At 62.7% G+C, this 24,124-nt stretch overlaps 4 protein-coding genes across 6 annotated transcripts; 3 read left to right on the top strand and 1 right to left on the bottom strand.

Annotated features, from left to right (window-relative positions):
* Window positions 1-1,927: 1,927 nt before the first annotated feature.
* On the top strand, window positions 1,928-7,788 carry LOC306813559 (histone H2A.V-like). The gene is made up of 5 exons (XM_079329051.1): window positions 1,928-2,131; window positions 4,966-5,043; window positions 5,542-5,655; window positions 5,723-5,852; window positions 6,083-7,788. The coding sequence occupies exons 1-5, from the start codon at window positions 1,943-1,945 to the stop codon at window positions 6,142-6,144; spliced, it is 573 nt and encodes a 190-aa protein (XP_079185177.1). The 5' UTR covers window positions 1,928-1,942; the 3' UTR covers window positions 6,145-7,788.
* Window positions 7,654-12,676, top strand: MAT2A (methionine adenosyltransferase 2A). Its single transcript, XM_079329038.1, has 9 exons — window positions 7,654-7,788; window positions 9,187-9,264; window positions 9,342-9,464; window positions 9,545-9,657; window positions 9,732-9,875; window positions 9,954-10,172; window positions 10,535-10,717; window positions 10,823-10,956; window positions 11,293-12,676. The coding sequence occupies exons 1-9, from the start codon at window positions 7,698-7,700 to the stop codon at window positions 11,393-11,395; spliced, it is 1,188 nt and encodes a 395-aa protein (XP_079185164.1). The 5' UTR covers window positions 7,654-7,697; the 3' UTR covers window positions 11,396-12,676.
* A 503-nt stretch (window positions 12,677-13,179) lies between these two features.
* GGCX (gamma-glutamyl carboxylase) lies at window positions 13,180-19,534 on the bottom strand. 3 transcript variants are annotated; one of them, XM_079329016.1, is made up of 15 exons: window positions 19,499-19,534; window positions 19,183-19,395; window positions 18,358-18,516; window positions 17,986-18,151; window positions 17,496-17,574; window positions 17,327-17,433; window positions 16,701-16,864; window positions 16,177-16,436; window positions 15,826-15,957; window positions 15,308-15,459; window positions 14,696-14,865; window positions 14,281-14,411; window positions 14,066-14,213; window positions 13,426-13,615; window positions 13,180-13,358 (listed from the first exon to the last, which is right to left on the bottom strand). In XM_079329016.1, exons 1-15 carry the CDS (start codon window positions 19,518-19,520, stop codon window positions 13,205-13,207), a joined length of 2,247 nt encoding a protein of 748 aa, XP_079185142.1. In that variant the 5' UTR covers window positions 19,521-19,534; the 3' UTR covers window positions 13,180-13,204. The 3 variants fall into 3 exon arrangements, with proteins under 3 accessions (XP_079185142.1, XP_079185141.1, XP_079185143.1); XM_079329015.1 differs by having other exon boundaries at window positions 19,490-19,530; XM_079329017.1 differs by having other exon boundaries at window positions 17,327-17,400; window positions 19,490-19,530.
* Window positions 19,535-19,830: 296 nt separating this feature from the next.
* Window positions 19,831-23,046, top strand: VAMP8 (vesicle associated membrane protein 8). The gene is made up of 3 exons (XM_079329055.1): window positions 19,831-19,967; window positions 21,083-21,271; window positions 22,848-23,046. The coding sequence occupies exons 1-3, from the start codon at window positions 19,935-19,937 to the stop codon at window positions 22,989-22,991; spliced, it is 366 nt and encodes a 121-aa protein (XP_079185181.1). The 5' UTR covers window positions 19,831-19,934; the 3' UTR covers window positions 22,992-23,046.
* Window positions 23,047-24,124: the final 1,078 nt, after the last annotated feature.

Genomic DNA, 24,124 nt, shown 5'->3' with positions numbered 1-24,124 from the left:
GTGATGGTGTAAGGCTGGGAGGGTTTTGGCGTGGCCAGTGTGTGCCATGGCACGGGGAGGTTCCTGCGCAGGTGTGTGTGCGCAGGTGTGAAAGGGTTGTGTGCCACACACACGACTGCGTGGTGTGTGTGCCATCACACGGCTGTGCCGCACGTGCAGGTGTGCGTATGGTGCTTGTGCACGGTGCCGTGCCCGCCAGGGCTGTGTGCCGAGTCCCTACCGGCGGTGCCGCAGCCCCCGCCCCCCGCGCTGCGGCTCCCTGCGGGCTCGGGCTCATCTGAGGACACGCGGGGACCCGCCTGCGCATGAGCCGCCGTAACCGCCATCACTGTCACCGCCGCCGGGGACTGGCGCGACCCCCGAGACCCCCGCGGCTCCTTCCCATCCCGAGTCCCCGGCCCGCCTATCCCTGAGGCCGGAGGGAGCGGCTCCTCCGGCCCCATCCCCGGCCCCATGCCACCCCGCAGCTGCTCCGGGGTCTCCCCGGCTGGACCCGGGGGTCGGGGGAGCTGGGGACAGCTGAAGGGGCCCCGGGGACAGCCGGGGGGCCCCTGGATGGAGCGCGGGGGGGCGCAGCCCGCGGCAGTTGGTGCCCGGGGCAGGTGCGGGCGGTACTGCCCGCCCGGGTGCCGGGAACAGCTGCGCCGTGAGGGGCTGGGGGCACCCTGAGCCTCCACGGCAGCTGCAGCGCGGGGCGGGGGATGCGCGGTGCCCCCCAGCCCCTGCCCGGAGCTGGGGCGAAAGCCGACGGGGAGGCACCTCGGGAAGGACAGTGACAGATGCCTTCGTCATCCTCCTGCTCTCCCTCCTGCTCCTCCCAGCCCGTGCTCAGCCGTGGTGCAGCCGGGGCAGGGAGGGGGACTGGGGGCCGTCTCAAGGTCCGCGGCAGCTGCAGCGAGGGGCCCGGGCTGCACGCTGCGGGGAAACCGCGACACCGAGGCCGGGACAGCCGGGGGGACCAGGAACAGCTGCCTCCCTCTCGCAGGCAGTGCCTCAGCCTGGAGCAGAGTGGGCGTGGGGCTGGGACGGTGCGGTGCCATGCACCCCGCTCGCTGCTGGAGGGAAAGTGAGGCCCGGCAGCCGGGACAGCCGGTGGCCGTGGGGACAGGGACCGCCGGGTGCAGCCGGGCAGAACGGCCCGGGCTGCGCTGTGCGGGGCCCACCGGCTCCGCAACCGCTGCCCTGTCACCGACCCTCGCTTAGGAATCCCCAGTTCCATTTATAAACCCAGCTCCTCATGCAGTCGGGTTTCATTTGATCTTGAAAAGGGCCCGTTGTAAGAAACTGAGTTTTTATTTACTGTGACATGTTTGTTCGGAAAACGGGCTCTTTTTCCCCCCTAACAGTGCCGTGAATTTTTGGGCTTTTGGGCCACATTTGACATCTGCCGTCACCACTGAGAGTCCTTCCAGCCACTCAAGGTCCGTCCCAGCCCCCAGTTCGGCCCGGGGGCTGCGGAGTCCATGTTACCTCACTACAGCTGCCCTTAGCACTCATCCTACGGGGCAACGCCGGCTTATTTCTGAACCGCCCCGAAGAAACACACGGAGGGTCAGAGGCACCGGCGGGCCTGGGTTTCCCCGGGTGGGCTCCCCTCACGTCGGGGCCTCTCTCAGCCACCTCAGGAGCGAAGTCCCTGACCCCGCGGAACCCTTCCGCAGACCCGCGGCCCTCCCGGGCCCGCCAAACCCCCACCCCCCCACCGGCTCCCCACACAAACACGACACGGGGCGGAGCGATGAAATGGGCGGGAAACAATATCCGCCTTCTAGTGGCTCAGCCCGCTGTCCATCATCATAACACCGCCTCACGTAGCTGGGCTCGTTATTGCTATTCGCCGGGCGGTGACGTCACCGACGCGAGCACGCTCCGCCCTCACCGCGCTGCGTGCCGTGTGCAAAGGCAACACAGCCGTTAAACGAGCCGCGGGGCGGAGCCAGTGATGGACTGGGAAAGAAGCTGGTCGCCCATTGGGTGCCGCGGGATGTTCAAACTAGTATGGGAGGCGGTGATTGGTAGCGACGCGGCGCGGCCCGCCGCCCCTGCCCGGGCGGGTCATTGTCTGGCGGCTCCTGAGGCGGGTCGGGCGCGGCGGTGGCTTTGGGGTTCGGACGGCGGCAGTGATATCATGGTGAGGGCAGGGGCCACAGTGGGGCTCGGGACTCGGGGGGCCGGCCGGGACAGCGTGGCCGGGCTGAGCCGGGCCCCGTGGGGCCGCCAATGGACGCCGCTGTCAGCACAGGCCAGGCGCGGGGAGGGGGCCGGGCCCCGGTCCGTGACCTTGGGTCCGGCCCGGCACTCCCCCGTTGCCCCGTGGCTGCTGCCGCCTGGGTCCTGGGGAGGGGGTTTGTCCTGCCCTCCAGTTCCGGCTCCGCCGGTGCCCTCCAGCGCTGTCAGAGCGGCGCAGTGTCGGCCGGTGTCTGCTCGTTCGCGGTTTGCTCCGGTTGCGGGTCGGTTGGACGGGAGGAAGCGGCTGTCGTGGGGGAAACGTCAGTCGAAGGGCCCGAGCGGCTTCTGTCAAACGCCTGGCGCCTCCTCCGGGGTTACGCGGAATCTAGCTCAGCCCGCTTCCCGGGGAAACGGCCCGGTCCGTGGGGGAGAAAAGGGGGTCATTGTCCCCGGTGCCCCGTTCCTGTGGCCCCTTAGCGGGGACGGGAGGAGCCGGGTCTGAAGCTGTCAGCGAAGGCGGGCAGGGAGAGGTTGATTAACGGGGTTCCGTGGATCTGTGAGAGGCTCTGTGGTTCTGCAGGATGCTTTAGGAGGATCTGAGGATCGATGAGGGGGTTCCGTGGATTCGCAGAGGGCCTGGAGGACTCCACGGATCCGCGGGAGGGTTCTCTGGTTACATAGGGGGTTTCTCTGGGTTTGTAGGGGAATTCGGGGGGTTCTGTGGATCACAGGTGGTTTCCAGGGGGTGCCGTGGGGGGCTCCGGGACCGGCGTAAGGGCCCCGATCCCTCAGCGTTGATGGAAACACCGTTGGATTATGCAACTCATGCTGCCGCCAAGAACTTGTGTTCGGGGATGGCTGGGAATGTGCGGCAGGAGATAAAAAGTTGTTGCTTGGAGGGGTTTTATCCTGTTTGAAGCGATAAGGACAAAACAAAAATAGTTTGCCCACTGTGAAAGATCCAGTGGGTCAGACCCTAGGAAGATTTAGCGTGGGAATGTACTCCCACGGAGGGACTTTGGTGGAGAGATGTCACGAGGATTGTCTGAGTCCCTGGGAGCCTTCACCCGGAGAATGAGGAGAGAATTCCTCGGGATTGCCCCCTCAGGAGGTAGAAGTCCAGGAGCCCTCACTCCCAGCACAGACTGGGATGATCTCCTATAGGGAGCCGGCGGCAACGGGACTGGGGGAACTTCCCACGTTCCCTCTGCAAACCCTGTGGAGGGTTGATGGAAATTGGGACAAACTTCAGGATTTCCATGGCAAGACCTTTCTTGCTCTTCTTGGCCAAACCCCCCGTGAAGATGTATCAGGCATGCAGCTCCAAGCTGGAAAACCTGATGGGGCAGTGGGAAAGTTCACAGCTGGCTGATAAAAGCCCTCAGTGGGAACAGCCAGTGCTTTTCCCAACACTGCCTTTTATTCCTAGAGCAAGGAAATATCCACAAATCCCCCTTGCCTCCCCCTTTCTTTCCCATAAATCTCCTTTTCCACCCCTCTAATCCTCCCTCCTTCCCCCTAAAACACTTTCCCTGAGTTTTGCAGGGATGTTATTTTCTGATTAAACTGTTTTTCCAAGTCATCTCTGAAGACCCTTCCTGTTGCGACTGCCAGGACACAGAGCGGATTTGCTGGGTCCCCCATGGGCTCACCCAACACCCTCTTCTTGTTTTAATCATCTCGGGATTAATTAATGCCTCCTTGTGACTAATTTCTTTTCCAGTGTTTGAACTGAACCTTGTTTTAACTCCTACCTGGCTGGGATGGGGCACAGATCTTGGACATTCCCAGGTTAACCAGCATCTCGTTTTAAGGATTAACATGCTCCACTTGCTCTCCTCGTGTTTCTGGATCCTTTCAGCTCCCACACCATTAGCCAAAATTCTTCCTTTTTAGAGGGGATGGGGATTGTGGAATCAATATATGCTATAAAAACAGGGATTGTGAGTATCCATGGTGTTTTCAGGCTCCCATCTCCTCTCCTGTTGTTTCATGTCTCTCTGTGAGCTGGAAAACTTATTTTTGGGGATTGTTATCCCTGTTTTGTGGGGTTTTTTTTAACCTGGAGCAGATTTTGGATTGCTGGCATCTTTCCTGTGGGGAAGATGCAGCTCCCTCTGCTTTCCTGCGTCACCCGCAGGCCTCACCTTCATTAGGAACAGCTCTCATTAGTGATTACTGACATCATGGGGTCTTCCCATATCCCTGGAACCCATGGATTTCCTGACAGCGGATGGGAGAGCCCAGCAAACCTGTGCTCGGCTCTTTTTACTCAGCAACTCCCAAACTCTTGGATTTGGCATTCCCCCCCCCTTCCAATGTGAGTTTTCATTACATCCACAGTTTCTGGGAGTCCTGGGTGATTTCCCACACTGGAGTAGGAAGAGATTAACCCCTGAGTCCTGCAGGATTCACATTCCCATATACAGGAACTGTGTCCTGCCTAGTGCCCAGTGTCAGCATGTGGAGAAATCGAATCTGAAAACAAACTGGGCTCACAACTGCTGGGAAAAAATGCACATGAATGGGATTTTGGGCTGGTTCCCCCCCCATTTGGCATTTTCTGGAAAGTACTGGGAATAGTGGCAGCAGGAATAATATACCTGGGTGAGGGAGCAGCTGCTGCACCTGATAACCTCCCTTGTTTATCCCTTTGAATCCGCACTGTTCGAGAGGCCCTGAGTTGCCAGGGAGCTGCAAGATTATCTTGCAGCAGGTCCCTCTGGCTTAGAGTTAACGAGATTGTTTGGATTCTGGGATTAATTAGATTAATTAACAGGCCCCTTTCTCCCCCAGGCTGGTGGCAAGGCGGGCAAGGACAGTGGCAAGGCCAAGGCCAAGGCTGTGTCGCGCTCCCAGAGAGCCGGGCTGCAGGTATGGCACAGGGAATCACCAGGAAATGGAATGATGGGCAGCTGGGGGGCCCCAGTCCCTTTTCTTTGGGATCAAAACAGAGTGTTTTGGCATTTGGAGGCTTATGGAGCAATGAGGAACCCTGGGCTTGCAGAGGGGGTTTGCTGTCAGATGGGACAGAGAGGTTGGGAGGATTAATTAGGAGAATGAATTAGTTGATATTCTCTAGTTAATAATTACAATAATTAAAATACAATTATTTTATACTGTACAAGATATAACTACCTTTTACTAAATTATATGATAGCAATATACAATATATATGATAACAACATAATGTATTATTATAACATATGTTACTATTATATATTAATTAGTAATAGATAAATTGGATAATGCACATTAAGTCCTCTGTTTGGAGCATTGCTCCTGGAAGCTGCAGCCCAAATCAGCAGCGTAGGGTGCAGTATACACATCTGGGGGGGCTGTCTGTTAACAATGTTGTTAATTGCTCCCCAGTTCCCAGTCGGCCGCATCCACAGGCACCTGAAGACTCGGACCACCAGCCACGGGCGCGTGGGAGCCACGGCAGCCGTGTACAGTGCAGCCATCCTCGAGTACCTGACCGCTGAGGTAAGACCCCCTCCCCAGCCCCAGCAGCCTGCCCTTGGCATTCCCACCTCTTGCTGCTGTCCTGCAGGTGCTGGAGCTGGCTGGGAACGCTTCCAAGGATCTCAAAGTCAAGCGGATCACGCCCCGGCACCTGCAGCTGGCCATCCGTGGTGATGAGGAGTTGGACTCCCTGATCAAAGCCACCATTGCTGGCGGAGGTAGGCATTGTTCCCGTGTTTCCAGCCTCGAGTGGAAATTTTAGCAGGAAGGGGAAGAAAGGTGGGAAACAGAATAAGAATTTGGCAGTTGCATGGGAAATGCATGCTTCCCTTGATTCACACTGAGGGGGATCCACTTGACATTCAGAAATGGGGTACTGAGGATTTTTTTGTTGTTCCTAGGGAATTCTGTGAGTGATTTGACAGGATTTCTCCCCTCCTCTTTGCAGGCGTCATTCCCCACATCCACAAGTCCCTGATTGGAAAGAAGGGACAGCAGAAAACAGCGTAGAGGGAGTGTGGCACCGGATCCCCCGTCATCGTACTGTACCTGGGCACAGGAACATCTCGGGGTTACGAGCAATTTTTTCTAAGGAATAGTTAAAAGGAAGAGCATAGAGGATTGACTGTAGAGGAAATATTGGGATGGGGTTAGATTCTGAGTAGGACACACCGCGGGCTGTGGGGTGGCAGCCAGGGTTGGGCGAGTGGCTCGGCTGCCCCCAAGTTTTATACAAAAATGGAACCCATAAACAATTTTTTACAAAAATCCAGAGTGTTGTCTCCAGTGGTGGTGAGGGAAGAGGTGTGGGGATGCCCCCAGTACCAGAGCATCCCATCAAATAAGCCCCTGTGCAACAACACTGTGAGTGACGAGCCCTGTGCAGATGGTCCGTGGGGTGGGGCGTGTTCCAAGGCCCAGCTGGGAGCACGTGGCTGGGTCTGTCCGTCTGTCCTGACCTGGACACAGGAGTGTTTGTGTGTGTCTGTCCCACCCATGGGGGTGTCCATCTGAGCTGTGCCTGGGAGTATCTGCATGTCCCTGTGTGGCCGGGCCGGGGGTGCCAGTGATCAGCAGCCCGCAGCAAATGGCAGCTGGGAGTCCGTGTGTCTGTCAGATCTGGCTGTGTGAGGGTGCCAGATCTGTCTCTGGGGCGTCTGTCTGTCTGTCTGTGCTTGTCAGGGTATGTCAGTCCTGGGTGTCGCTCTGTCCTGGACACAGGGCTCCTGCCCAAGCTCCCGCCGAGCCCTGTATGGAGCAGCTGGATACGGGGCTGCTCCGAGCCGGGCCCGGAGGCGGTGGCGGGGGGAGCCGGACCGGCGGCGGCTCCTGCACTGGCAACACCGGGCGCTGGTTGCATCAGGCGTCAAGTGGCACCAACGGCACAGGGCACCATCAGGGCCGTGCCCGGGCTCAGACCAGCCCCGCCGAGCCGCAGCGCCTGGAGCAGCCGTGGGACCGGTTGCGACTGGGGCCGGGGCCGGGACCAGGCCGAGTCCGGTCCCGGCGGGCCCGATGTCGCACAATGGCGACGCCGGTCAGCGCAAGATGGCGGCGGGGGGCCGGGCTGTCCTCGCTGCCCGCGGGCTCTGTACTGCGCATGCGCTCTCCATGCCGTCGCCGGGCGCATGCGTGTGCCGCCGCGCGCCTCGAGCAGCGGGGCCTCGCGGGAGGCACCATACGGCCACTACGGGGGAGTACGCCGGAGGCATCAATGCTCGCCCGCAACGTTGCACGATGCTGGGCAGAGGAACCGGCCTGACTGGCGCTTTAGCTCCCGTGAGTGCCCGGCTGGAGTCGGGTTGCTACGGACTGCCCCGGGCGTTGAGCCCAAGCTCCGCGTTACGTAACGTGCTCCCCCTGCCTGACTGCAGTGGTTCTGGACCCCCGCCCCCGTGGCGCGTATTACGCTCGCCATTGGCTGGGCGCAGCAGCGGGGCGGGGCGAGAAGGCTATAAATAAAGGCGCTGAGAAAGGGGCCGCGTTCAGTCCATCACTGCTGTGCTTGGGTTTCGTTGCCCTGGTGCTTTCCCCTTCCGCCTGTCGCCGCCCATCGCGCCGCCATGAACGGGCAACTGAACGGCTTCCACGAGGTGTTCATCGAGGAGGGCACCTTCCTCTTTACCTCGGAATCTGTGGGCGAGGGGCACCCAGGTGCGGGCCGAGCGGGGCTGGGCGGGGCGGCGATCGCGCAGGCGCGGCCGGGCGGGGGGGCGCGAGGAGGAGGATGGTGAGGATGAAGACGAAGGAAGTGAGGATGAGGATGGAGGGAATGAGGGTGGGCCGGGGGCGTGGGGGGGCGGTGACGCGGGCGGGAGCGCGCGCAGTGTGAGGCGGGCGCGCGCTCGCCGCATTGCGGGCCCGGCGCGCACGTGCTGCCCGCGTGGGGCGGGACACGGGGGTGACGGTGGGGCGGGCGGGGGGAGCCGGTGCCGCCGTGACTCAGCCGTGACTAAGCAGCTCCCAGTGCCCCCGTACCGCACGTGACCCGCCCCGTCCGCTCCCTCCCCGCGTGGATGCCGGGGGTAAGACAGGCCTGGTCACCCCCACGCACCCCCCCCAGCTCCCGCCGGAGCGTCGCCCTCCCCACGCCCCCCGACTGTGCCGCCGATGTCGCCCAGCCGGTGGTGAAGTCTCGTGGGTCTCCCCAGATGTGCTCTCCCGCCGCTGCGGAGGGTTACACTTCTCCCGGGCGGTGGTTGGAGCCCTCCAGCTCGGTACCAGCCGGTGCCGGTCCCTCCCGGGCTTTGTCCTCGCCAGTCCGGGGCACATGACTGTTAATCTGCGGAGGTGGCTGTCAACGGCCAGCGTTCGCTGCCTGGGCACACCCAGGACTCCCGAACCCTCTCACTCTCACATCGCCTCTCAGGGCACACTCAGCCTCCTCCAAGTTCCCATGAGCTCTGGATCCCACTCGGGCCCCACAGCACCCCACAGCTCTGCTTCTGGCACAAGACCCCTCAGCCTGATGGCACAAACTGCGGCTGTTTTGGAGCTCCCCCCAACTGCATAACAGTGGAGGCTTTGAAGTTCATTTCCTCACTCATTCCCACCAAAAAGCATCCGGGGGATCCTCCTCCCCACACCCTGCCTGGGCGCTGCCTTGTCCTTGCCCTGATCCTGCCCGGAAGGTCGCTGCCAAGGACATCTGCAGTCCTGGGGACACGGGTGGCTCTTGGACACCCCAGACACCCCCCACCCACACAAAACACCCTGAGTGCAGAAGGGAGCTGGATGTCTGGTGAGGCATGGCTGGAGCAGCTTTGGCTGGAGACAGAGCTGCTGGAAGCTGATGTGCTGCAGATTTAGGAAGCTGGGATACAGGTCTGATCCCCTCAGTGGTGCCACAGAGCTCAGCCCTAGTTGGAGTTGAAGCTTAGCTGGGACATGCCTGGAATTCTGGACTGGGGACAAGGCAAGGGCTGTGTGCACCCTGGGAGGTTCATGGATTATGGGGCTCCGATCCCTGTGCTGGAGGCTCCGGAAGGAAGGGCTGTGCCGTGTTGGGCTGTCCCACGCCACCATGACGTCTCTTGCTCTCTGTGTCCCCAGATAAAATCTGTGACCAGATCAGTGATGCTGTCCTGGATGCCCACCTCAAGCAGGACCCTGATGCCAAAGTGGCATGTGGTGAGTAAGGGCACCAGGGGACAGTAGGTAGGTGACGTGGAGGTAACACCCTGCTGACATCATTCTTGTCCCTGCAGAGACGGTTGCCAAAACCGGGATGATCCTGCTGGCAGGGGAGATCACCTCCCGGGCCAACGTGGACTACCAGAAGGTGGTTCGGGACACGATCCGACACATTGGCTACGACGACTCTTCCAAAGGTATGTCCTGGGGCTGCCACTGCCTCGGTGACAGCACAGGGCTGGCACTGGGCTCACCAGAGCTCCCTTTGTTCCCCCAGGTTTTGACTACAAGACGTGCAATGTGCTGGTGGCCCTGGAGCAGCAGTCCCCAGACATTGCCCAGGGCGTGCACCTGGACCGCAGTGAGGAGGACATTGGTGCTGGTGACCAGGTGAGACTCGGCACTGTGGGGTCACTGTGGTGCGCCCAAGGGTTGCGTGTGACCCCCTTGTCCCTGTGCCACAGGGGCTGATGTTCGGTTATGCCACGGATGAGACGGAGGAGTGCATGCCCCTCACCATCGTCCTGGCGCACAAGCTCAATGCCAAGCTGGCCGAGCTGCGCCGCAGCGGAGCCCTGCCCTGGCTGCGCCCTGACTCCAAGACACAGGTGAGTGCTGGTGGGTGCACGCAGCCCTCAGGAGCCCCGTGTTCCCCTGCCTGGCCTCTGACTGGTGTCCCTTGGCAGGTGACAGTGCAGTACATGCAGGACCGCGGGGCGGTGATCCCCATCCGGGTGCACACCATCGTGATCTCGGTGCAGCATGACGAGGATGTGTGTTTGGATGAGATGCGTGATGCACTCAAGGAGAAGGTCATCAAGGCCGTGGTGCCCCCCAAGTACCTGGATGACGACACCATCTACCACCTGCAGCCCAGCGGCCGCTTCGTCATCGGCGGGCCCCAGGTGCATCCGAGGGCACTGTGGGGGCAGCATGGTGGTGGCAACAGTGACACTGGTGGTGGTGACAGTTGGGATGTCATGGTGGTGGCAATGATGGCATGATGGCAGCAGTGATGGTGTAGTGCTGAGGACATGGTGACGGTGGTGATGGTGACACTGAAGGTGGCACACTGGTGGCAATTACAAGGGTTTGATGGTGGTGAGAATGGCACAGAAGGAATAGAGACAGTGTGGTTATGGTGGTGATGACAACGTGACAGTGGTCACAGCATGATGTGATGGTGGCAGGGACAGCATGGTGATGGCTCGGTGATAATGGCAATGGTGAAATGTGGGCAGGGTTGTGACGCTGCTGTCCCCAACAGGGTGATGCAGGGCTGACAGGCCGCAAGATCATTGTGGATACCTATGGGGGCTGGGGCGCCCACGGGGGCGGCGCCTTCTCGGGCAAGGACTACACCAAGGTGGATCGCTCGGCCGCCTACGCCGCCCGCTGGGTGGCCAAGTCCCTGGTGAAGGCTGGGCTGTGCCGCAGGGTCCTGGTCCAGGTGGGTGCTGCTCTGGGTAAAGGCTCGTCTGGGTGGGTGTGGGGGCCCCCCACCCCAGGCTCTTGGGGCTCCTGCCTCACCTGCAACCCCGCCTCCCCCCTGCAGGTCTCGTACGCCATTGGGGTCTCGCACCCCTTGTCCATCTCCATCTTCCACTATGGCACCTCTCAGAAGAGTGAGCGGGAGCTGCTGGAGATCGTCAAGAAGAACTTCGACCTGCGGCCCGGGGTCATCGTCAGGTAACGGGCGCGTGGGTCTGTGCCGGGGGGTGGGGGCGGGCGGGGGTCCCTCCCGGAGCAGCCTGGGGACCGCCTGGCGCCTGGACCCGGCGCGGAGCCGCTTGGCCGAACGGAGAAGGCGCAGACGGGGTAAGTATCCGCCGGGGCCGAGCGCTTGGAGCTTCCCCAGCGTCGGGAGCGTGCCGCAAGTTTCGGGGGAGCGGCTGGGGAAGCTCCAACCGCCCCGCGGGGTGGGGAGGAGGCAGAGGCGCCGCTGCGGAACCCCCAGCCAGGCAGGGAAGGGGCGAAGGCAGGAGCCCGGGGCCGCCTCACTGAGTCGGGAATTGTGTATTCCAGGGATCTGGATCTGAAGAAGCCCCTCTATCAGAGGACCGCAGCCTATGGCCACTTTGGTAGGGACAGTTTCCCTTGGGAAGTGCCCAAAAAGCTAAAATACTGAGAAAAAAGAGCATTGTTAGGGCTTTTCCCCCCACTCCCGCGGGCGTAGGATACAGAGAAGCCCGTGGGCTCTGGGGGAAAGAGCTCCCAGCCCACCCCCAGGCTCCCCAGCCCCGCCATTGTCTCTCACCATCGTTTTGGTTGTGTGGGGACCATGTGCCTGTCCTAGAGCCCCCCCCACCCATGTCCCTCCAGATCCCTCTGCATAGTTTTTAACAAATCTGTCTTTACTCTGAGCTGTGAGATGGAGAAAAAGGCCCAAGTGCCCTCTCTCACCCTTCCCCATGCCCCCACAGTCCCACTGTGGCAAGGGCCACCCCATTTTGGGTCCCAGCAGTCCTGCTGTGGGGGAATACCCCATTTTAACACTCTCCGTTCCCCCTTGACCCCAAATTCCACTACATTAGGGGGACACCCCCATTTTGGCTCCCACTGCCCCCCCTATCCTGCTGCGCGGGGGGGCACACAAACCCCTCACTCTGGCTCCCTGTGTGTCTCCCCAGCAATCCCCATTCCACTGGGAGGATACTCATTTTGGCTCCCCCAGTCCCACTGGTGGAGAAGACACTTCCCATTCCATCTCCCTGCCCCCCTGGGACCTCACTGGTGCTGTGTTTGGTTCTTAACCCTCATTTTTAATCTCTTTTTTTTTCCAAAAATGCACATTTTTGGGGGACATGCTAAAACCAACATCCAAACCCCCCCCTGAGGGTTCAGTACCAGAGGAAAACATTTTACTTTTTTTTTTTCGGGGTTTTAATCCAAAAGCTGAAGCGACTCCCCAACTGCACAACTCCTCCACCCCCCAACTTTGTCCAAATTTTGGGGGGAAAGGGGGGGCATTTGGCGCTTGATACTTGAAGGTTTGGTGTATTTATTGTGCGCCGAGGCGGGGGCGTGAGTACAGAGAAGTCCCCGCACTCAGCCGGCAGCTCCTGATCCCTGAAAGCCCCCCCTTCCCCTCCCCCTGCCCTCCCCCCGCCCCCAGTTTGGGGTGAACGGGGGGGGATTGGGTTTGTTGGAGCGCCGGGGGTGCCCGGGCGCGGCGCTGGTGGCCGGTGTGGTACAGAGAAGCCGGCTTGTTTACTGCCCGCCCAGGCTCCGGCCCCCAGAGTGCCTTGGGTGGGGGCAGAGGGGGCTTTCTCCTGCCCTTGAGGATTTTTTTTTTTGTTTTTTTTCTTGGTTTTACTATTTTCGGGAGGTTTCGTCCGAATGTTTTGATCCACTGAATCCAAAAACAAATTTAAAAAAAGATCTCAATAAAAGTGATGAATTAGATGGAGCCACCTCGAGTGTGTGGAGGAAACCGATGCGGGGGGCAGCTGGAGGATTTTAGAAACTGAGGCACTGGGAGATGGAGAAATTGGGGTACAAGGGGAAGTGGAATATGGGGGAGTAGATAGGGAGAAAGTGTGTTGGGGGGAACAGGTACCAGGGAAACTGAGGCACAAGGTCCTGGGATGGGGGAAAATAGGGGTGGGGGAAGTGGAGTATAAAGCAGCAACACATGGGGGGAAGTTGGGGTTTGCAGAAATATGAGGAATGCAGAAACAGATACAGGAAATTGGGGTTTGGGGGAAAGTGGGGTGTGAGGGGAAGTGGGCACAGGGTAGACTGGGATGGATGAACCAGAAAGGGAATGGTGCTGGGGAGCTGGTGCATGGCAGGAGCTGAGGGAGGGAAGGAAATGGATACAGTGGGTGGGGAATACACAGGGCATGGGGAGCAGGTTACGGGGAGAATCTAGGGCATGGGGGAAACTGAGGCACCAGAAGATTTCTGGCTAAAAAACAGCATTTATTTGGGGAGTTCAGAGCTCGGGGCCCCTCTGGGCCCCGCCGTCGGACTCGGGCCGAGCCTCCTCCTCCCCACGCCAGTTGGCGAAGGCCACCTCCTGTGCCAGGCGCTCCGGGGACGGGCGGCCCAGCGCCAGGTTCCGCAGCGCGATCAGCGTCATCAGGGCACTGCGGGGACAGCCGTGGCAACGGGGGGGCAGCAGGGGACAAGGGGACAGGGGGCTTTGGGACTGACCTGCGTCGGAAGAGGAAGAACTTCCTGCGGAGGAAGCGCTGGAGGCGCTGGGCCAGGCTGGATTCCCGCTCGCGCCGCTGCTCCCGCTGCTCCCTCCGCAGGAACAGTGACACCACCGGGTCCAGCGGGACCCCCGCAGGCAGGGGCTCCCCCAGGAGGGGACGCAGCTCAGGGGGCAGCGGGGACTGTTCTGGGGGGTGAAGGTGATGGGGGTTTTGGGGTGTTTGTGATCCCTCCAGTTCAGTGCCAGGGATTCTGGAGGTCCCCACAATTCCCCCAGTCTGGTGATGGGAACTAGGGATGTTGCCATCATCTCCCCACATGAGTGACAGGGTGGCCCTGTCATCCTCCCATTGTATTGCTCATCAGAAAATGAGGTGATGAACTGGGGGGCCCTGCTGCCCCCCCCATCACAGTGACAGCGACTTCCATGATCCCCTCAGCCTACTGCTCACTAGGGGTTGAGGTTATAGAGCTTTTGGGGTCCCCCAGTGCTACCTGAGGGGGTGAGGCGATAGGGATTTTGGGGTCCCAGGAAGCTAGGTGTCAAGGATTTTGAGATTCCCAGGTGAGAGGTGTCAGGGGTACCAGGGTCCCCAGGGATGAGGTGCTGGGTGTGTGGGTCCCCACGCTCGCTCACCGGTGCCGTTGCGCACGCGCTCCCGCAGCTCCCGCAGCCGGGTCAGGTTCCGCTCCAGCTCCAGCGCTGTGGTGTTCACGTACAGGTACATGTAGCACGAGGGCTCCGGGGACACCGTGTGCACCTTGTGGTACTGCCCTGCTGGCAGCTGGGGGAGCAGGGGTGTCAGCACCCTCAGGCACCCCCAAGCCCCCCGGGGTCACCCCGATTCTCACCTGCATTCCTTCACCCTCCTGTAGCGAGTAGTTCTGCTGCTGCTCCACCAGCTCTACCAGCACCTTCCCCTGTAGCACCCGCAGGCTCGTGTTCCCCAGGTCCTCACTCACAAAGTTCTCCAGGTGCAGGCCTGGAACACAGCTGGCTCTGTACCCCCACCCCGAACCCCTGGGACACCCCTGTGCCCTGTACCACATCCCTCCAGGCCCTGAACTACCTCCCATGTCCTCTACTCCACCCCTTCCACTGACTGCAGGTCAGTACCCCAAAAGCCACCCTCAACCTCAGGATTCCCCCATGCCCTCTAGCCAACCCCTGAACCCCTGGGACCCTTTGTTCCCTGTACCCACCACTGACCCCTCTCCATGCCCTGAAACCCCTGTACCCCACCCCCAGGACCCCCCTGGGCCGCACCAGGGAAGTCTGCAATGAACACGGTGTCCGTGTGTCCGTCCAGCTGTGCCTCCAACTCCTGCAGCCGCTGGCGCCACGGAGAGAGATCCACTAGCAGTGGGAGCAGCCACGGCGTGGGGGTCCATGGGGACCATGGGGCACGCACCAGGTCCACCCGGGGGTCCACAAGTCTGAGGAGACAAGGTGTCAAGACCCTGCAGCACTCCCAAATCCTGACCACTGCTGGAAGTGCTCATAGCATGGGGGACCATAAGTACACACCACAGTGTGGGTCCACCCGCCTATGGGGACAAGGCACCAGCACCCCACATGTCCCTAACCTCAGCTGAAAGCACCAGCTCCAGCAGCAGCTGCAGCACCCACAGCTCCCAATCCACACCCACCCGCGGGTCCCCCATGGCCCCTGTCTCCCCTTGGCCCGTCCCCCACAGCCCCTGTCCCCTGTCCACCCACAGCCCCTGTCCCCCACAGCCCCTGTCCCCTGTCCACCCACAGCCCCTGTCCCCCACAGCCCCTGTCCCCCATGGCCCCTTGTCCCTCACGGCCCCTGTCCCCCATGGCCCCTGTCCCCTACGGCCCCTGTCCCCTCACAGCCCTTGTCCCCCACGCCACCTCTGCTGGAAGCGCTCGTTGATGGACACCCAGACGTCGAAGTAGATCTGGGGCTGGGTGACGTTGTAGCGGGGCAGGAGGCGGCTCAGGCAGGCCGAGTACTGCTTGAGCATGTCCGCGTGGTCCCGCCAGCGCCGGCTCTGCGTGAATGCCTGCAGGGAGCCAGCTCAGCCAGGGGACAGGCCAGGGGAAACTGAGGCACAGCAGAACGAGGGAAGGGGGCCAGGATGAGGAATAGGGGAAAAGGACCAATAGGGAAAAATGACACACTGGGGTTGTACCATGAGGAGGAGGTGATGGGGAAACATGGGGAGAAATGGAGGTATAGGGGGAAAATGAGAGATAAAGGAAACTGAGGCCGTATTTGGGGGTGATGGGGGGTTACTAGGAGGAAACTGAGGCCTGTGGGGGTGTTGGCAGAAACCACTGAGTTTATCTAAACTGATCAGAGCTCCCCATCCCTCTGTACCCCTGGGCCCAGCACACCCCAGTCTCAGGTCCCCACTGGGCTCACTCACCCCTGGTTTCAGGTAGCCCACCTCCCCCGTGAGCCCGTCTCTGTAGGTGATTTTGATGTGCTGGTGGAAGCGGGAATGGACCATCATGTCCCAGGAGTAGCCGTAGAGCCCGTTGGTCCAGTTGTTGTAGCCCTGGCGAGACATGGGGGGGTCACAGAGTCCCCATGGGACAAGGAGGGGACCATACCTACCACCAGCCCCCACTTACTACCCTAAATGTCCACTCCCCAAATTTCCCTTTACATGCCCCCAGATGCCCTCCACATCCCCCGGTCCCCTCCGTCTCCCAAACTCCTTCTTACTTCCTCAGATCACCCCCTTGTCTCCCCAGTCCCTCCCCCCCGTGCCCACCTGAGTGATGAAGTGGGAGTAGGGCAGGAAGAGCTGCTCCAGCACGTAGAGGATGGTGAAGGCTGCGGCCAAGTGCTGGCGAGGCCGAAGGCCCCCCCGTGCCCCCCGGCCCCCGTAGTGGCAGTCGGGGCTGGGCTGGGGGGGCTTTGTGCTGGGAAGCCACCTCTGCAGCCAGAGGGGGCAGCGGGCCACGAGCCCCCGTGGCCACTCAGGCCGGCAGAAGAGCCCATTGGTGGCCAGCATGGTGTAGGAGAACATGCCTGGGAGGAGGACACTTAGGGAACCCCCACTGCACCCAGGGGTGGGGGGGGCCCTGTCTGGGACTGGTGGGGGGCCCTGCACAGTGCCAGGATGTTTTAGAGTGTCTGAGCACCCCTGTTCAGGACTGAGGAGTTTTTGGGGGCTGTGGTGGGGGGACCTTGCCCTGATTGGGGGTGTTTTGGGCTACCCAGGGGTCCCATGTCCAGGCTGGGGATGCTCTGGGGGTGCCCTGGGCACACTGGGGGTGTCTGGGGGTGCCTCACCGATGCTGAAGAGCTGGGAGTTCATGCAGTGGAAGTAGGTGACGAAGACAAGGGCAAGGGGCCGCGTGGCATCGAAGAAGAGCAGGAAGCCGGCGGAGAGGTCGAGCACCAGCCCCCCTCCGTGCACCACCAGCCGGCTGGTCAGCTCCTCTGACAGCACCAGCCTAGCCATGGAGCCTTCCTCGGCATCAGCCTCACCCCAGCACTGGCCTCAGCCTCACCCTGCCCCCTCCATTCCTCATCCTCAACCCAAATCCATCCCCTGTACCCTTCCACATCCCAACCCCATCCTAACCCCGGCCCTTCAGTCCCTCTCCCTTCTCCATCAAACCTCCTTAACCTCATACTCCAACCCCCATCACTCTCCCCATCCCATCCCGTCCTGTCCCATCCTTCATCCCCTTTCACCCTCCTCACTGTGCCCCATTCCTGTCACCCCATCCCCATCACCCCCTCCTCATTTCCACCTTGGATCCCTCAATTCCACTGCACCCTCATCAAACCCCTTCACCCTCCTCATCCTCACCCCAATCCACCTCCCACTCCCCTCAACCTTATCCCATCCCCACCCCACCCCTGTCCCCCTCCTCACCCTCCCAGCCCCTCACCCCTTCCCCTGCCCTGACCTGAAGGGTGCAAAGAGCCAGTGCCGGGCGAGGGTCCCCATGGAGAACCCCCCGACCCAGTCGGCGTCCAGCTTCTTCAGCCCCGCGATGAAGTACACGATGAACACCTGGGGGATCAGGGTCAGAGGGTGCTGGGGGCCCCAGGGGGTCCCGGGGGAGGGACACCCACCTGGGCACGCAGCAGGGCGTAGTTCCACAGCGGCACGTGGGCATTGCGCTTGCGGGGACGGAAGAGCCCATCCACGGACCTGCAGGGAAACCCCCGGGCGTGGGGGGACAAGGCCACTGTCACCCACTGCCAGAGACGTGAGGACATGTGTCACTGCTCCACAGGGACACATTGGGGACAGAGTGCCAGGGCTGCTATCAGGACCTGTCCCACCAGGTGGGTACAGAGTGCCACAGGGATGTCCCTTGGGGACACAGCACCACGGGGACCCCAGTACCTGTGCCACCTGCTGGGGACACCATAGGCTATGCCACCTCAGGGGGGCCCAAGCTACAAGGGACCTCAAAACCTCTGCCAGCCTATTGGAACCCCAGCCCCATGTCCCCACCCTGCTGCCCCTGCTGCCTTGCAGAACCCCAGAGCTTGGGATCCCCAGTGCCCCCCATGTCCCCCTGTGTTCTGGGGTCCCTGCAGCCCCCCAGGTGCCCACCCGTAGCGGTCAGCACCCAGCAGTGCCAGCTGGAAGCCCAGCAGCCCGTAGAGGTAGGAGTGGTTGTTCCAGGAGGTTTTGTCCAGCAGAAACAGGTACCAGTATGGGCACAGGAACGCCACACAGCTCAGCCGGTAGCAGCACCCCAGCATGATGCCCAACGCTCCTGTTGGCACAAGACCCCCAGTGTATCCCCTGTTCCCTCCTGGTGCCTGTCCCCAGCCACCCTCAGCTCCCCTTACAGTCCCCATGCCCATTCCCACCCCAGTGCCAGACCCCACCATGATTCCTGCCTGCATCTCACCCCTGTTCCTGCCCCAGTGCCATGCCCAGTGCCTGTCCCATTCCTTCCTGGCCCCATCCCAGCTTTACCCAGGAACATGATGGTGTAGAGCAGGTACATCCAGTCCAGGGGCAGGGGCTGCAGGAAGGGCAGCAGTGGGAAGCGACACACCTCCAGCCCGTCCAGGTACCGCTGGTCCAGGTGCCCCAGGCCCCGCTCCTGTGGCACATCCAGGGCCATCAGCAGCCCTGGGGGACGTGAAGGGGGGGGTCAGTGACCCCACCGGGCCGGGGGAGACCCAGGTGTCCGTCGGTCCGTGGCCGTGTTCCCTCCATCCGGCCTCAGGGGGCCCCGGGTGTCCAGGCGGGCACTGACCCTTCCACCCCCCCAGGCCATTGCCCAACCTTTGCTCTGGTGCTGACGTGTCACGGCTGGACATTGCCGGCCCCTCTCGGATGGAGGGGGGACCCCGAATCTCAGCCCCTCTCCCCAGGCCCCTGAGCACCCCCGCCAAAGTCCCGGTGCCCCCCGAACCCCTGGATTCCCTAAGACGCAGCCTCCCTGCCCGCACGGAGCCCTGCAGAGCCCCTCCAGCCCGCCGGAGCTCCCGGCCCCGCAGCCACTCGGGCCCCGCAGCCTCCCTGCACCTGCTGCCCCTCCTGCCCTGCTGAGGCCCCTCTGCCGCCAGCGGCCCTCGGTCTCCCTGTCCCCCCGAGCCCCTCCGGACCCTCCCGTTCCATCCCGGGGCTCTCCGTGCCCTCGAGCTCCCCCAGAACCCTCCCGTCGGTCCCCCAGACACTGCTCGCTCTATTCCCTCGCAGTCCCCGCGGTGTCCACCCGCTGTCCCCAGTGTCGCGGTGCCTCCGAGCCCTGCGGTCCGCCCGGAACCCGCCCTGGGTCCCGTCCCGGCTGACCGAACGCTGCGCGGAAAGCTCCGAGCGCAGCGGGATCCTGCGGCCGGTGCAGCAGCCGCACGAAGCGGTGCCATCGCGTCAGGTCCCGCAGCTCGAACCCCAGCAGCCGCCGCGCCAACCCGGGGCCGGTACTGGACGACTTGGGGGACGCGGTGGGGCTCGGGGGAGGCCCCTCCGCCTCCCCGCGCTCCGGCCGCCTCCGCCGCGCCGGGCCTGCCGTGGGTCACAGGTCAGGCGTCACGGGGCTCCCGGGGCTCCCCGGCGGTTCCCGGGGTTCCGGGGGGTTCCGGGCTCCCCGCCCCGCCACGCTCCGTACCGGCCGCCGCCGCCGCCGCCATCGCCCCAGCCCCGCCCCGCCCTACCGTCGTGACTGACGGCAGCGGCAGCCAATCAGAGATGAGGGGCGGGGCTATACGGCCACACCTCAATCGAGCCCCGCCCCTTTCCCCTCAGACTGCGAGCCCCGGCCCGTGACCCGTGACCCACGACCCCGGCCCGTGACCCCCGGATCCGGCCGCGACCCCCCGCTCGCGACCCCTTCCAGGCCCTCCCGCCAACCCGCCCCGACCCCCCGAGCCCGCAGCCCCGGCTCTGCAGGACCCCCGAGCCCGCCCTGACCCGGGCCCCGCCGCGCCCCCGGCCCGCCCCCGGCCCGCCCCCGCCCCGCGGGGCCGCAGCTCCCGGAAGCCCCGGGCAGGCGGGGCGGGTCCGGGGCCGCCGCGGGAGCCGAGCCGAGCGGGGCCGGACGGACCATGATGGGACCGGGACACGGGGGGGCCCCGGGGGTGGGTGCGGGGGTCCCCGTGGGGGCGCCGGGGTGTGTCGGGGCTCCGGGGGTGTGCGCGGGGAAGCAGCCGGGGTGCTCCTGAGGATATGTGGGGTGCCAATGGGGGGTCCATAGGGGGTGAGGCGTGCCCTTCGGTGCTTAGGGGGTCTCTTCGGGGGCTCCAGCGCACGTGTGAGGGTCTGGGGTGACCACAGAGTGCCCAGGGTGCCGTGGGGTGCCCATAGGGGCTTATAGGGTTCCTCTGGGGTATCTGGGGTGTGTATCAGAGCCTGGGGGGTGCCAAGGGGGTGCCTATGGGATATGGGGGCGTGCCCGGGGGACCCAAAAGCAGTCTAGGGAAGCGCCTGTGGGGTGATTGGGGTGGACATGGTGCACCTGTGAGGTGCTTTGACATGGGGCTCTCATGGGGTGCCCAGGGCGCATACGAGGTGCCAGGTGGGTTCACAGAGAGTGACGGGATGTCCATGAAGTGCTTAGGGGGTCTCTTTGAGGCTTCTGCGGCTCATATGGGGGTCTTGGGTATGTGTGGGGTGCCAGTGGGTGCACGTAGGCTGCTGGGGACTTCACACTCTGCCTGCAGTTGCTTGGGGGCATGCATACCTGGAGGTGCTCAGAGGGTGCTGTGGGGTGCTGCAGGTGGTGGGGGTATGTGGGATGCCTGTAGGGGCTTGACGAAGTGCCCAGAATACCCATGGGGTGCTCAGCAGATGATTGGGGTGGCCCTGGGCTGCCTGTGCAGGACTCAAGGCACTTTAAGGAACTTGGAATATCTAGGGAGCATATGGGCTGTCTGAGATACATATGGTATGTCATGGAGGTGCTTGTAGTGCTGGGAGAGGTGCCCAAGGTGCACATAGGGTGATTGAGGTGGACATGGAGTGCCTTGTGGGTACTGTGGGGGCACCTTTGGGGTAACCTGTAGGGTGTATATGGGATATAGGAAGTGCACAGGGTGTATATGGGGCTCCCATGGGTTGCTAGTGCCCATGCGGGACTTGGCGGGTACCTTTGGGGTGCCTCGGGTGTCTGTAGGCTGCTGTGGGGTATTGTGGAGGTGTCCAGGATACATGTGGGTTGCTGGAGGTGCCCCCTGACCCCTGCCCTGTGCTGCAGGCGGGGGTCCCAGGGGGACACCCAGCAGATGTCGCGACAGAGGCCATGACGGGCGAGGGACGTGTGCAGGCACTGCAGAGGGAGGTGCAGGGGGTCACCAGCATCATGACCCAGAATGTGGAGCGGATCCTGGCGCGGGGCGAGAACCTGGAGCAGCTGCACAGCAAGAGCCAAGACCTGGAGGCCACGGTGAGGGGGAGCTCAGAGTCCCCAGGGTGGGCGTGGGGTCCTCAGGGTGGGCAGGGAGTCAGCACGTAGGCATGGAGTCCCCAGTGTGGGCAGGGGGTCACCAGTGTGGGCATGGGGTCACCAGTGTGGGCACAGGGTCCCCAGGGCAGGGACAGGGTCCCCAGGGTGGGCACAGGGTCCCCAGAGTGGGCACGGGGTCAGCAGGGCAGGCACAGGGTCAGCAGGGTGAGCACAGGGTTCCCAGGGTGGGCACAGGGTCCCCAGGGTGGGCACGGGGTCAACAGGGTGGGCACGGGGTCAGCAGGGTGAGCACGGGGTCACCAGGGTGAGCACAGGGTCAGCAGAGTGGGCACGGGGTCAGCAGGGTGAGCACAGGGTTCCCAGGGTGGACACAGGGTCCCCAGGGTGGGCACGGGGTCAACAGGGTGGGCACGGGGTCAGCAGGGTGAGCACGGGGTCACCAGGGTGAGCACAGGGTCAGCAGAGTGGGCACGGGGTCAGCAGGGTGGGCACGGGGTCAGCAGGGTGGGCACGGGGTCAGCAGAGTGGGCACGGGGTCAGCAGGGTGGGCACGGGGTCAGCAGGGGGAGCACAGGGTCAGCAGAGTGGGCACGGGGTCAGCAGGGTGGGCACGGGGTCCCCAGGGTGGGCACGGGGTCAGCAGGGTGAGCAGGGGTCCCCAGGGTGGGCACGGGGTCCCCAGGGTGGGCACGGTGTCAGTAGGGTGAGCACGGGGTCAGCAGGGTGAGCAGGGGTCCCCAGGGTGGGCATGGGGCACCCACATTGGGTATGGGGTCACCAAGGTGGCCATGATGTCACCTTGGGTGGGCACAGGGTCCCAAAGGTGGGCACAAAGCTCCCTGACTAAGGTGGCACGCTGTCTCTGAGGTAGTCCCAAACCCCCCAAGGTGGTGCAGGGCTCCTGAGGTAGCATTGGGTCCCCAGGGTGGGGGCTGGAACCCCAGGTCAAGGAACACAAATTCCCCAAGGGCAAGCAGTGTCCCTAAGGGGACTGCAGGGTCCCCAGTGGGGTGGCATGGGACCCTTGGGTGGCAGGGGTGTCCCTAGGATGTCTGCAGGGGTCCCTAGGGTTGCAGTTGGTGTCCCCAGAGTGGCAGCAGAGGGTCACCAGGGAGGGCAGGATTGTCTCCAGGATGTCCCTTGGGGTGCCCAGGGTGGCAGGGCTGTCCTCAGGATCTTAGCTGATGTCCCTGCAGTAGCAGTTGGGGTCTCCAGGTGACAGAGGTGTTCCCAGGAAGTAAGGGTTTTCCTTTGCATGGGATTTGGGTTCTCCAGGGTGGCATGGGTGTCCCTGGGGTGGCAGTGTAGTCCCTGGTGTACAGCAGCTGAGTGTCCTGAGTGGTAGTGGGTGTCAGGGATGTCCCTGATTGTCACTTGGGATCCCCAGTACATCAGGAATGTTCCTGGGGTCACAGGAGGTGGCCCTGGGATGGCTGTGGGGTGCCCCTGGGGTGGCAGTGTGTTGTCCCCAGGGTGTGAGGGCTGTCCCTGGGGGGCAGTTGGGGTTCCCAGGGTGTCAGGGATGTCCCCATGTCTCTGAGCACTGTCCCTGCAGTCAGAGCACTTCCGCACGACGTCCCAGAAGATGGCCCGGCGCTACTGGTGGAAGAATGTGAAGCTGCTCGTCATCCTCGGCCTCGTGGGCGTCGTTGTCGTTGTCCTCATCATCCTCTTGGCCACTGGCACCATCCCCACCTAGAGCCCCTGTCCTCACGGAGACACAGCCACCCCCAGGCCCAAATACAGATGGGGGGGAAGAACCAGCGGGACTTGTCTGTCTGTGTGTGTGTGTGGTGGGAGGGGGACACGGGGACATGGTGAGATGGGCATGGGTCTGTGACATGGGGAGGACACAGGCATGCAGACACAGGAATATGCACGGGGACATGGGAGGACATGGTGGGGGACAGCCCCAGGGACACTCACGTGGGGTAACAAGGGGGACGTGTGGGGACACAGGCATCAAGGGATGCATGGGGGGGGGTGGATGCCGTGCCAGGGTGCCAGGGGCTGTGCCAGGCACCGAGAGACAAAGGACACTGAGATGGCACTGCCACCCTTGGAGGCAGGGGTGAAGGGGGGGGGGAAGGGGGAAGGGCAGTGTCAGGGACATGGGGGATCCCCAGAGATTCGAACATGGGGGTCCTGGTGTTGCCCCATATCTACAGGGACTTGGGAACTCTGACATGTGTCTGTGAATGTGGCTGTGGGACCATTTTTGGGACAGGGCAGTCCCAAGGCACACATGTCTGGGTATCTTGGGGACATGGGGAACTTGGGGGGCTGTAGGGGTGGGGGCTCTATAGGGACAGGGGGGCTATAGGGACAGAAAGCTCTCTGGGCACATGGGGGGCTGTAGGGACAGGGGGCTCTCTAGGGACGGGGCTGTAGGGACAAGGAGCTCTCTGGGTACAGGGGGGCTGTAGAGAGAGCTCTATAGCGACAGGGAGGATGTAAGGATGGGGGTCTCTCTGGGCACAGGGCGATTGTGGGGACAGGGGGCTGTCTAGGGACACAGAGGCTGTAGGGACAGGGAGCTCTCTGGGCACAGGGGGGCTGTAGGGACAGGGAGTTCGCTAGGGACAGGGGAGCTGTAGGGACAGGGAGCTCTATAGGAACAGGGGGGCTGTAGGGACAGGGGGTTCTCTAGGGACGGGGAGCTGTAGGAACAGGGAGCTCTCTAGGGACAGGGAGGCTGTAAGGATAGGGAGCTCTAGGGACAGGGGTGGACTGTAGGGACAGGGGGCTCTCTAGGGACAGGGGAGCTGTAGGGACAGGGAGCTCTCTAGGGACAGGCAGCTCTTTAGGGACAGGGGAGCTGTAGGGACAAGG

The sequence above is a fragment of the Erithacus rubecula genome (assembly GCF_903797595.1).
Source record: "Erithacus rubecula genome assembly, chromosome: 29".
Lineage (NCBI taxonomy): Eukaryota > Metazoa > Chordata > Aves > Passeriformes > Muscicapidae > Erithacus > Erithacus rubecula.
This window is presented reverse-complemented; position numbering and strand designations above follow the sequence as displayed.

What these genes read in the sequence shown, in the direction of transcription:
- LOC306813559 (XM_079329051.1), top strand. Translation starts at nt 1,943, where the DNA reads ATGGACTGGGAAAGAAGCTGGTCGCCCATTGGGTGCCGCGGGATGTTC. An exon ending in TCGAGTACCTGACCGCTGAG is followed by an intron (nt 5,656 to 5,722) that starts GTAAGACCCCCT and finishes GCTGTCCTGCAG; the next exon opens with GTGCTGGAGCTGGCTGGGAA. An exon ending in AGCCACCATTGCTGGCGGAG is followed by an intron (nt 5,853 to 6,082) that starts GTAGGCATTGTT and finishes TCCTCTTTGCAG; the next exon opens with GCGTCATTCCCCACATCCAC.
- MAT2A (XM_079329038.1), top strand. Translation starts at nt 7,698, where the DNA reads ATGAACGGGCAACTGAACGGCTTCCACGAGGTGTTCATCGAGGAGGGC. An exon ending in CTACGACGACTCTTCCAAAG is followed by an intron (nt 9,465 to 9,544) that starts GTATGTCCTGGG and finishes TTGTTCCCCCAG; the next exon opens with GTTTTGACTACAAGACGTGC. An exon ending in ACATTGGTGCTGGTGACCAG is followed by an intron (nt 9,658 to 9,731) that starts GTGAGACTCGGC and finishes CCTGTGCCACAG; the next exon opens with GGGCTGATGTTCGGTTATGC.
- GGCX (XM_079329015.1), bottom strand. Translation starts at nt 19,520, where the DNA reads ATGGCGGCGGCGGCGGCGGCCGGTACGGAGC. An exon ending in CTACACCATCATGTTCCTGG is followed by an intron (nt 18,152 to 18,357) that starts GTAAAGCTGGGA and finishes TTGTGCCAACAG; the next exon opens with GAGCGTTGGGCATCATGCTG. An exon ending in CTCCCAGCTCTTCAGCATCG is followed by an intron (nt 16,437 to 16,700) that starts GTGAGGCACCCC and finishes TCCTCCTCCCAG; the next exon opens with GCATGTTCTCCTACACCATG.
- VAMP8 (XM_079329055.1), top strand. Translation starts at nt 19,935, where the DNA reads ATGATGGGACCGGGACACGGGGGGGCCCCGGGG. An exon ending in GACACGGGGGGGCCCCGGGG is followed by an intron (nt 19,968 to 21,082) that starts GTGGGTGCGGGG and finishes CCTGTGCTGCAG; the next exon opens with GCGGGGGTCCCAGGGGGACA. An exon ending in GCCAAGACCTGGAGGCCACG is followed by an intron (nt 21,272 to 22,847) that starts GTGAGGGGGAGC and finishes CTGTCCCTGCAG; the next exon opens with TCAGAGCACTTCCGCACGAC.